The following is a 12590-nucleotide window of genomic DNA, read 5'->3' on the forward strand; positions in this document are numbered from 1 at the left end:
ACTCCTGCTTTCAATCTCATTTTAATTTTAAAGGAAAATCTAGTTGAGTTAAGCGCTGTAAAACTCAAGGGAAAATCTTTACTCCTTAAATATCCTGCGCACCATTTTTGTTCTCTTAATCCTTCTTCTGTCTAACCGACCGACCGGGCAAGTGAATTTTTTCAAGTTACCTACCGGTTTACAGGAAAATAATTTCATGTTATTTTTTATCTACCAATCAATATAATATATAGACCTAATTAATTCCATGAACAAGTAAAATCCTTCCTTACCTAACAAACTATAAATAGCCAATGTCTTTCTTTGTCTTCATGATCCTTCAGTGGAATTTATTTTTTTTGTAGATATCTGTTTTTGTTCTCTTAACTAACTCTTAAGTTAACTCTTAAGGTGAAATAGTTCTGAAGTCAAAACGTTTACCTATGTTGTAGATTCTTATTATTGATAAAAAACTAACTGTTACTTAATATAAAGTATCACTCATAACAAAAATAATTTGAAATTTTGTTGGTTAGAAAAACACTATATAAACTTAGGAAAGGGCGATTTTCATCAGTACAAAACTTTAGAAAAATATTGATTATTTCAAAAGCGAAAACGACACATTATGTCAAGAATATTTATTTTTATATATACGTATGCAAATATAGTCACAAACAATAGGATATATTAATATTAACGACGTTTGTCGTAAGGGGCTGAACAATTTAAATTCTTCTGAGAGCATTTTTTTGTAATAATTGGAATAACCTTTATTTAGTTTTCTTAACAACCTTTTAAGTTATAAGTATCAGACAAACAGCTCATTTCTTGAAAACACGGTTAACTAAGAAAAACAACATTTATTTTTATTTTAAATTAGCGAACCATCACAAGAAAATCATTAAAATGTGTTTGTATTAAATGAGTAATAATTAATTAATTGCATGTTTTCTATGTTTTTCGCATTTACATAAATATATTTATCTATATAAGCTTTCTAAAGCACTCAACTATTTATGGTTTATTGTACAATAAGGCAGCCGATATATAACACACATAAATCGTTGGAACTATTTAAGAATTAATTAAGACAAATAAATTATATAAGAAGTAGTTGCTGATTTTTTGAGAGGTGCTCTTTTAAATTATTGAATTTACGGTCACGTAACTTTTTACTAACAATACAACTTTCGCAGTATCAAACGAGGCTTAATTTGGTTTCCTTTAAATATTAATGTTTTTTTTTTCCTTTTCATTCAGGCCACAACAATTTTATGTTGCAGGAACCACTTAGCCCTCAGTCGATGGATATGGATGGAAATTTTTCAACATCGTCATATGAGCTGGGTCTGAAGCGCAAAGAACTATTTACACAACGTAAGCAACGTGAATTTATACCCGACAACAAAAAAGATGACAGCTATTGGGATCGACGAAGACGCAACAATGAAGCGGCTAAGAGATCGCGTGAAAAAAGGCGTTATAATGATATGGTTCTAGAACAGCGTGTTGTAGAATTAACTAAAGAGAACCATGTTCTTAAGGCACAATTAGATGCGATTAAAGACAAATTTAATATAACTGGAGAAAATTTAATTTGTGTTGAACAAATAATGGCAACACTCCCGACCACTGAACAAGCCTTAAGTATTACAAAGCGTGCTAAGTTGTCGTCGACCATATCACCCACACTCTGTACGAGTCCAGTCCAACCGTCAGTGATACATCAAACAATGAATCTTTTTGGTGAAATGGCACCAGAACCAACACCGCATTATCTGCAAACAAAATCTACATCTGCAAATGACTTTAATATTGAGTCCCACGCACTGGCGAACGGACAGCAACAGTTGCAACAAAATTCGAGTAGAACATCTCCTTCGGCAAAGCAAATGCATCAGTTAAATTGTAGCCATCACCATCAACCACAACCGTCAGACCTGCATAATGTATATCAACGTTCCTGTCATTCCTTGTCACCGCACAATAACCTCCATTCATATCAGCAGCAGCAAAGTACACTTCAACAAAATCCACATCCTCACAAGCAACTTCATCGGAACAGTTCCTTAATTTCCCCTGTGTCTTCTATTTCTTCATCAAGCGGTGAACCAGAGGATCCAAAATCGTATGGATACATCAATAGCACAAATAGTAGTCCCACTAACAGTGATAACGAATGTAGTACTCCGCTCAATACAACCCACCACTTTCATGAAATGCATTCAACAAACAACGGCCCTCCACTATATAAACAGTTTCCAGTCCAACACCACAAATATCAACAACATCGTTCACCATTGGCTATAGGCAACAGTGAAAACACAGCATCAATATTAGGTCGCACCGTGCCCACCGATGGTCTGGATAAAATTCGCAGCGTGGTAACTGTCATTAGTGGTGGAAGCGAATCACAAAACAGACTTTCATCGACACTCGAAACACAGCAACCTAAAAGTTTTCAAATCCATCCTAAATCACAACTTCAAAATCAACTGTCCTCATCTTCTTCATCACAAAATCAATATGAATTATGTCAAAAAGCAGCAACTTCATACAATAATCATAGCTTGCCTCTATCAGAATACACCACAACTCATTTGTCCTTTACCAATTCTCCGACATCAGCCGCAGCCGCTGCAGCCGTCGCTGCTGTCATTGGCAGCACCTCAACTGGCATATCAAACCAGTCAAGAACTGAGAGCAATACTACTACATCTTCCTTACCTGTAGCTACGAATATAACTTATAATGCTGCTGCCGTTTTTAGAACAAAAAAAGAACAACCTGCTTCTATTTTAGAAGCGACAGTTGAAACCTACAGTGCAATAAAAAATAGCGTATTGAATCTCTCACGCAGGGCTTCCTCACCATTTGAATTATCTTGCAGCTTATCTGGATCAGGAGCTGCTTCTGGCGATGATGAACAAGGTGATATTCAACATCCAGTCGATCTAAATAATAGTCTTCCTCTTAAACTTAGACATAAATCACATCTGGGCGACAAGGATGCTGCATCAGCATTACTCGCCCTTCAGAATATTAAACAAGAACCAAATTGTCGTGCCTCTCCTCCTTGGGATGGTGAAGGCTCCAGTGACGAGCGTGATTCAGGTATTTCAATTGGTGGTACTGAATGGGCAACAGATATCCAACATAATAATATCGTGCCAGCAGCAGGATCTGAAAACCAAGAGGGTAATATTCTCAAGTCACAAATTGCCAGGCTGGAATCAGAAGTGGCCAACATTAAAAATATGATGATTTTAAGCACGAATGGCCCTTGTGGTACTGCAACTGCGCAGTGACCCTTTTTTGATTAGATAAAGAAACAAATCATTTTATATTTCGATATCAATTTTTTGGAATAGTAATTGTTAAAAAGAGGATACAGAAAAAAACTATCGCTATGTTGCGGTTGCTTTTTTTCAGATTTGATTCACAGATATTATTAAAAGTAATGTTTTATTATCCCCATGATCTTATTCCAACCAATTTCTTTCGTGTACTATACAGAAACACCTATGTGGATTTGTTAAATGATACAAAATTTGTTATGTGAATGGTTCAAAGAATGTCCAATCCAATGAAGTGATATTGCGAAAGTTATATTCGTAAATTATCGTTGTCTCTTTGATCCTATTATGAACTTGAAAGAACAAGCCCACGTGGACGAACAACATTTTTTAAATTATGGTTATTAATTTAAACAATATACGCATACAGTTGGGCCACAATCACAGATTTCAAATAGAATAGGAAAAATATGTTTAACATTCAAAAAACATTAAGAACATTAAACTTAAAAAAATTAAAAATAATAAGGCACTTGTTCTTTTTAAATAAAACGAACAAAATTAAGAATGGTTGCAATTTGGAAAAGTAAGAGACAGCTAAAAAAAGGTCACCACAAACAAAAAAAAATTGTACAAGTTAGGAATAAAATCAAAACGGTGAATGTGGGACACTTTTTAGGATATCCTGTAAATATTAATATTAATAGTAATACAGTAAGTAAGAAAAAGAACTATAAAATTGGAAAGCAAAACTTGGAAGCGGGAAATCAGTGGCAGAAAAATTGATCATTTACATAACATAATAATGAAACAACAGATACTTTAATTTTAAAAATATTTATATGAAGCATCGTCCAGTCTGAATCCTACAATCGAAATTCTCGTAATGAAATGAAATATTTTTTGTTCAAAATGCCACTATCCAAATAATAATTGAATTTACAATATTATGACTAAATAAAAAATTGTGTGTCCCTTATTTCTTAAAAAACAAATCTTACAATACGAAAGGAATAGATTTAAAATTACTATTTCATTATCATCAAACGATTTTATATAAAAGCCAGGATTATGTTTGTAATTTATTTTGAATTGTTTTTTGGACCATTATTAAGCTTTCTTGGACAACAGTGCTTCGCTTATTTCCTCACTTACTGAAGAATTATTATTAATAATTAACATTTCGGTTTACTGTCAAAATATAAGAAAATGGATTTTTTTCACTAACTTATCCAAACAAAAGTTAACAATTTAAACATATACAATATGCAAAAAAAAGCAAATAGTAATGTCCGTACCTGTCAAAATAAACTAACATATGTACCAGATTATGTAAGCAAAGCAAAAAAAATGTAATTTATATACTATCTAAAACAGAACATGAGGGATAAATGATGATAATTGTTTTTTTTTGTTATACTATAAGGTAACTTTAAGAAACTTTAGGGTAAAAAATATGTTTTGTCCGCCAATTATTTTAACTGCGTTTGTGCATAAAATAAATTAGGCGAAAAAGTAACGACGAAAGGAGATTAATATACTTCACAGGTTTCGTTTTCAATATGTTTTCATTGTATGAATATTCTATGCCTGTAAATGTAAAATACATCAAATACAAAAGTGACTATTTTTTCGTTGTTTTATTACATTCTAAAATAAAATCGAAAGAGTTTAAAGAAGAAAAAACGATTTTGATATTAAAAGCATACAATATAATACTGTTTTTATTTTCAGGCTAGGTTATCAGAATATATTATATCATATTGGTTAATGTTAAAAAATAATTGCTCAAAATATGAATACTCGTATTGAATCCAAAAACAGAATGCGTTTCAAAATAGTCCAATATTAGCAAAAAGTTTAAGTAAAGTTTAGAACTACAAGCGAAAAAATCAAGCCCGAAAGAGTATAAGAATGCCTTATCAATGAATTATTAAAAATTATTTATAATAAATATTGTCATTATAATTTTGTATTATTATTTTTGTTACCATTATTATTTATAGTATTATTATCATTATTATTATTTGTATTATATTATTATTATTATTTGTATTATATTATAATTATTATTATTATTATGATTATTATTATTATTATTATTATTATTATTATTATTATTATTATTATTATTATTATTATTATTATTATTATTATTATTATAATTATTATCATCATCATCATCATCATCATCATCATCATCATCATCATCATCATCATCATCATCATCATCATCATCATCATCATCATCATCATCATCATCATCATCATCATCATCGTCATCATCATCATCATCATCATCATCATAATCATCATCATTATTATTATAAATACTACTATTATTGTTGTTATTAATATTAATTATTATTCTTCGAATAATTGTTATTGTTAATGACATAACTATTATTTTTATTATTATCTGTATAGTTATTAATCATACTATTGCAAATTATACATTTTTGATATTATGTGTTATAATAACTATTATTATAACTATTGTCATCTCTCATTTTTAATAATTATTATTATCACTATTATTATTTTTAGAATTATTATTAATATTTAAATTGTTATTACTACTATTAATAAAATTATTGTTTTATTAGTATTATTATTGTTATTATTATAATAATTATTTGTATTCTAATTACTATTATTATTTTTTGAGTATAACTAATCTTAATAATAAATTTTATTATTACTATTATTGCTGTTGTTATTATTATTGATATTATTTGTACTATTATTATTATTATTATTATTTTATATAATATAATCTATTATAACATAATGTAATATATATAATATAATATAAAAAGAATGATATAATTTTACAAACTTCTTAGCACAAAATAAAAATATCACAGGATTATAATGTTGTGTCCAGGGTTGGGATTACCTTTGTCTTCTATGTGATATATAGAGATTTCTATATTTTGTTGATTGCAAAGACGAATTTTGGTGGAGAGCTTTATTTTTCCGTAATTAACACTCTAAATGTTTTGGAGTGCTTGAAGGAAAAAAAGGAATTTTATTTGGCCACATAATTTGTATTAACAATTTTCTTGTTCTGTTGCTACTTAGTTCTATTAAGAACACTTGTGATCCCATCCCAAAGCTACACACTTTTCGATTTATACCTCTTTAGAATTCCTTTAGGAATTCTGCTGTTATTATATTATATTTTATTGTACTGTATTGTATTATAATATATTATTTTATATTATATTTTATTCTATTGTATTATATTATTATATAATATTTTATGTTTGCTTTTATAAGATATGAATTTTTAAAAACATAAATATTTGTTATGGGAAAACTTGTTTTTCGTTCGCAAGATTTTTTTAGTTTTTGTATAATTTGTATTGTTTAACAAGAGTTGAAGACTTTGAAATAACAAACATGTTAATTCATATAATATTTGTATATCTATCTACTAATGAATTTGCATAATTTTTTACTATATAAAAATATATCAGATTTAAAAACAAAAGAAAGTTTTTTAGTAATTAGCTTTTAGGAATAACTGTAACTAAAAGGTTTGTAATATTGTAATATCATACAGTACACTTGAACTTTCATGATTCAATTCTATCCGCATTTCATTAAATTGGAATCAAACAAATATAATAGGTGCTACTCCAGTGCCTCGATTGGATATTTCACTAAAGCTGAACAAATGCTGTGTTTCATTTACTCGCAACGAACCCAGAAGAATAGGATAGATTGGAAAGCTTATGCAAGAGATTTACTAACGTGGAAGAACACCTCTTCAGAATAATAACGGGAATATCATCGGGATCAGCGTGTTTATATTTGTTGAGATCCTTTAGTACACAGAACGATCAAATTAGTTTTCTCAATTAAGATAACTAAAGGTGTTTTTTTTTTTTTTGTGAAAAGCCATCCGTAGTAAAGTAGAAATTTGTATGAACAACAAATACAACATCTGCGATTAAATAACTGACGGATAAAACGTTAAGTTATTGCTGCTAAAGTGAGTATTGAAATTTTGATTTTTGGACGTTGGTACCTTGGATGCCTCCTTAAGGGATGTGTTCGTGAGTATCGTCCAACATACAAAAAAACACTATGCAGTCATTTTAAAAATCGTGATGAACTATAACTAATTATTTCTGTAAATGTATGATTTTAATTTTCATACAGTCCTAAAAAATTCTGCCTTGATTTCTCTGCGTGTCATTTAGATTTTTGTTACATCAAATTGTAAAACTAAATAAAAGTAAAGTTTTTTTTATAAGCTGACTAGACTGTTTAATTATACAGAAATAAAATTAGTTCCGGGAAGCATTAACCTGAATGACAATACCAAACAAGCTAGCAGAGAAAGTAGAAACTCCGCGGTCTTCCTCTACTGCGCTGTCCTGTGGGTGTGGATTCGAAGACTTTTCGGGCCGGAGCATTGGTTTCCATGCGCTCTACGTGACCCAGCCATCCTAATCGTTGGACTTTTACCCTTCTGGCTAAGTCGTCGCTGTACAGCCCGTACAGCTCGTCCAAAGAAACAGCGGTTAGCAAGAATTATTCTGCGTTTGATCTCAGCGCTGGTGTTGTTTTCTGCGTTTACAGCGGAGCCTAGGTAGACGAAGTCCTTGACTACCCCAAAGTTACGTCTGTCGATGTTGACGTTTTGACCAAGACGTCGGTGTTGTATGTCCTTTCTTGACGACAGTTTTGCCCTCATTAACCGTTAAACCCATTTTTGCCGCCTCTGCCTCAATACTCACAAAAGCCCCATTGACCTCATGCTGAGATCTTCCGATTATGTCAATGTCATCAGCACATGCTAGTAATTGGACAGACTTTTGAAAGATAGTGCCTCTAGTGTTGACGTGTGAGCTCTGCACTATTCTTTCAAGCAAGATGTTAAAAAAATCACATGACAGCGCATTACCTTGTCTAAGACCTTTTTTGACATCGATAGGTTCTGTTAAGTTGTTTCCAACCAGGGCCAGATCCTAAGTATAACTCCAAGGATGGGGAGCTGGATAAAACCGCTCCTTATAGGCCTGGGCTCCAAATAAGTCGAAGAAGCCCTATAAGGTGTTCACTAAGTAGTTCAAGCTTACTGGAACTGTAGACGCCACCGTTGATTCCATCTCCGCTGACGTCTGGATAAACAACAAACTTCTAAAAAACTTCAGCGGAGCTCAATCTCGTTGCTCGTGTTGACTCAAACATTAATAGGAAAAGGGCACCATATGTTTTTGACAGGTTTTCCAATTCCGTCCAGCTTTAAAAGGATATGAAAACCCAATTCTCGCGGAACTAAACCAGCCAATAGAACAAATCTGCCAACTCACCTTCCTAGTGATAAGCGACAAAAGGAAGTGCCGGTTGGAGGGTCAGCAATGGCGTTCGTGAAATGGAATGGTACGAAACCTACATATATCCCTATTTTAGGAAACTTTTTGGGCCCTTCCAAAAATACAACCACCATGTGTAAGCAAAAAGATGCTACTTCGGTATCCATCAATTGTCCAGAAATAATAGCAGTATACAACAAAAACATTGAATTTGTTGATAAAGCCGATATGTTGAAGTCATGCTATGATATCAATCGGAAATCGAAACAAGGGTGCCATCGTATTTTCTGGCATTTCCTTGATTTTTCTTTTGTGAACTCATTTATTATTTTCAAAGAAAGATCAGTTAAGAATGATAAGACATTTAAATTAAAGGAGTTCTGAATCGCAATAGCATATTGTCTTGCAGAAGTTCTCTAGCTCGGTCTCTAGCTAGATATCTTACGTTGCCCACTACAGATTGGGTGAGGTCACTTTACACTTGTGGCGCCACCTGATCACGGTCTTCCTCTTCTGCCCTGTCCTGTGGGTGTGAATTCAAGACTTCCCGGGTCGACGCATTGGTTTTCATGCGCTCTACGTGACCACCCACCTTAGTCGTTGGACTTTTACCCTTCTGGCTGAGTTTACGTCGCTGTATAGCCCGTACAGCTCGTCGTTTCATCTTCTCCTCCACTCCCCTTCTATGCATACGGGACCGTAAATCACACGAAGAACTTTTCTCTCTAAACGACCCAAGGTGCCGGGGATGATGAAGGTTTTATATAGCGAGACTTTGGTCCCTCGAGAAAGGGCTTTGCTACTCAATTGCTTTTTTAGGCCAAAAAAATTATTCTTCGTTTGATCTCAGCGCTGGTGTTGTTTTCTGCGTTCATAGCGGAGACTAATTAAACGATGTTGATGGTGACGTTTTGACAGGGATGTCGGTGTTGTACCTTACTTGACGACTTGTTTTTGTTAAGTTTTTTTCAACATTTATGGAGCAGCGCGTATTCTCCATGGTCATCCAGCACAAATGAGTGCGTTTGGTAGGGATGCCAAAACTAAACATGGCTCTATACAACTCGTCCATGTAGATGCTGTCATATACGGCCTTGAAATCGTTGAAAAGATGGTGGATGTCTATTTATTTTTCTTGGGTTTTTTCAGGATCTGCCGTAATGTGAATATTTGATCGACAGTGGACTTTCCTGGTCACTGATAAAGACCTATCAGGTTGTTGACGATGGGCTTTAGACGTTCGCATATTATGGCAGAGAAGATTTTGTAAGCGATGTTAAGTAGATTGACGCCTCTATAGTTGTTGCAGTTCAAAATTTCTCCTTTTTTTCCCTCATCCGATATTGCTTGAAATTCGCTCAAGAAAAATAGGTTCTTAAAATAAAAACAGTTTGAAAATGTTCCATAGCCAGACAAATTTCCAGAGAACAATATCCTCGTGAAAGCTCCAACAAAACCTTTCCTGTAGTTGTTAAAACCATCCCTCAGACGGATCCATCCAACCAGTCAAACCTGAATTCAACTAGCAATACCACCGACACTTCAAACAAATTCTTACTTACTCCTTACTTTTTTTAAACACACTCAATAACATCAATAAGAACGTAACACCAACCTCCTTCTTAAAGACATTTAAGCCTTATTTTAACAAGTTACCCTTCAATACTAACTCAAAACAAGGCGTCGCTCTCCTTGTTAAACAGAACATTTCAAGCTCTGCAATAGAAATCATGTTACCGATTAAAATTTGTGTTTTGTCATTTTACGTTTCACCACACCAAAATTTTACAAAAAATGATCTTGAAATTATATTTAATCAACTCTCTCATCCAGTCATATTAGCAGGAGATGTAAGCTCTTGGAATACCCTTTGGAGTTACCCCTTGTACAAATAAAGGAGGTAAGACTATTAAGGATTTTATTTTGGATTCCGACCTTTTTTTCTTGAACGATAGTTCGCTAACCCATCTCTCCACTCATAACACTCTCACCCATGTCGACATCACAGCCTAGGAAAAATTAAAAAAGCAAATCAAGATAATTTCATTGCCTTCAAAAAAGCTAATTCGAAGTTCAAAAGACAGCTTAAAATTGCGAAAGCAAAAAGTCTCGAGGATTTTACGTCAAAAAAAGCCCACAAACCTCACCAAGGAACAAATTGAGTAGTATCCGTAGTAGTTTATTGCTCATTGCTGGTCTTAATATTCATAAGACTCCAATTTTACAGAGGAAAACATTAAAATATGAGGTCATAACCCAATCAATAGTTTTATCTGCAGGTAATTCCCAAGCCCGACTCATTGAATGTCAAATCTCTTGGAGCCTGTCTTCATAAACTAAAAGGCTATACTCCAAGCAGAGACAGAATATCGTACCCCATGTTTAAAAACCTCCCAGCTGAGACGATGCAAAGACTTCTATATCTATAATTTAATTCTTCCAATTTCTAAATCTAACAAAGATAAACTAACTCCAGACAGCTTCCGACCCATCGCTCTCCTCTCATGTTCCACAAAAATCCTCGAAAAAATTGTGGCAAAATGAATTACGCAGAATCTAAAAAACTTTTTAGACTAAATTGTGGAAGCACAGACGCCCTGATTTTTTTATATGACTATATCTTAAGAGCACTGAGCTCCAAAAACCACGCATCTATCTAGATTATGAAATAGCATTCCACAGAATGGGAATACATATAGTGTTAAATTTATTAATTTTTTCAATTATGTTTACAAATGAAAAATTTTGTATAAAAACTAATAATTCCTATTCTGCTACATTAAGACTACAAAATTGAATCCCTCAGGGATCAGTCTTTCTGTTCTCTATTTAATTTCAATATATATGTGACATTTCACCAAGCAGAAGTCTTTAAAATACTCTCTTTAAAAATCAAAATGTTATGGAAATCATAAATTCACTCACAAATGCTCTTAATAGCATTTTAGAGTGGAAAATTTCTTCTGCAGCTAAGCTTTCGTTACCAAAATGCGGTCTTGTATGTATGTCAGAAAAATTTTGTGTACATCTCTGTCAATTAATATAAATAACGCAGGAATTAAAAATGTAACAAGTTTACAAATTTTATTTTAGATCTCAAGAAATCTCTCTTTGTTATAAAAATAAAAGAACTTGTATTAAGTAAAATAGATGATGGTATTTTTTCTTTATGGCAACGCTCAAGAATCTACAATCGGGATCATGAAACTAATCTACCACCAAGCAACAAGATGTGGTGTGTGCGCCTTCCGTACTACTCCCATGAAATCATCCCGGTAGAGGCCGGTTTTCCCTACTTTTAAAGAGCGAAGAGAAAAAATCATTTATAAACTATATGCTAAACTAATATTTTCGTCGAACTCGAACCGGACAAAAATTTATAAGACACCATCAACCATTTTCACTAACCAAAAACAAGAGTTAATTAAAAAAAAATCCCATACAAAAGTTGAGATACATCACAAGATTTTCCTAAGGATTTTATTTGAGCTCAAGTCCAAGAACTGGAAATTCACTTTTACGGATAGGTCCAAAACCTCTGAGACTACAACTTTTGCAATCACTGTAGTACAGTTCTTTTTGAATTACTCCCACAAACCGCATCCATTTCAACTGCAAAAGTCTTTGCCATTTTTATTGCCATTCAAGAGTACAGACATTCTCTCTACGCTGTTATAAATACCAACAACACCACCAATCTCATCAATAACATCCGGTCCTTATGGGAAATTCAAATCAGCACATAAAACTGATCTGGACCCCTTCACACCCGTAGCAATGAGCTCGTGGATAAAGCCTCCAACTTTGCAAGCAAGTCACTAACCTAACTCTATAATATAATACTGTTGCGCCACCCCATTTGATTTTTTTGATGTAGGAGTAAATCCAATACAATCAAAACATATATACCCCTCAAACAGCGCAAAATCAAAAATAAGAGCGTTCATCCGACTCCGACTTGGCCTTACCTCTGCCACCCACC

General features: G+C 33.0%; 1 protein-coding gene across 2 annotated transcripts in view; it reads left to right on the plus strand.

Moving 5' to 3' along the window:
- LOC129953363 (uncharacterized) overlaps positions 1-4902 on the plus strand; it is a 55527-nt gene extending 50625 nt beyond the window's left edge. For both annotated transcript variants that reach the window (XM_056066496.1, XM_056066494.1), the window contains one exon: positions 1243-4902. In XM_056066496.1, coding sequence (XP_055922471.1) covers positions 1243-3290 — 2048 coding nt within the window. In that variant the 3' untranslated portion in view covers positions 3291-4902. The remainder of the gene's footprint in view (positions 1-1242) is intronic.
- Positions 4903-12590: the final 7688 nt, after the last annotated feature.

The sequence above is a fragment of the Eupeodes corollae genome, chromosome X (assembly GCF_945859685.1).
Source record: "Eupeodes corollae chromosome X, idEupCoro1.1, whole genome shotgun sequence".
Classification (NCBI taxonomy): domain Eukaryota; kingdom Metazoa; phylum Arthropoda; class Insecta; order Diptera; family Syrphidae; genus Eupeodes; species Eupeodes corollae.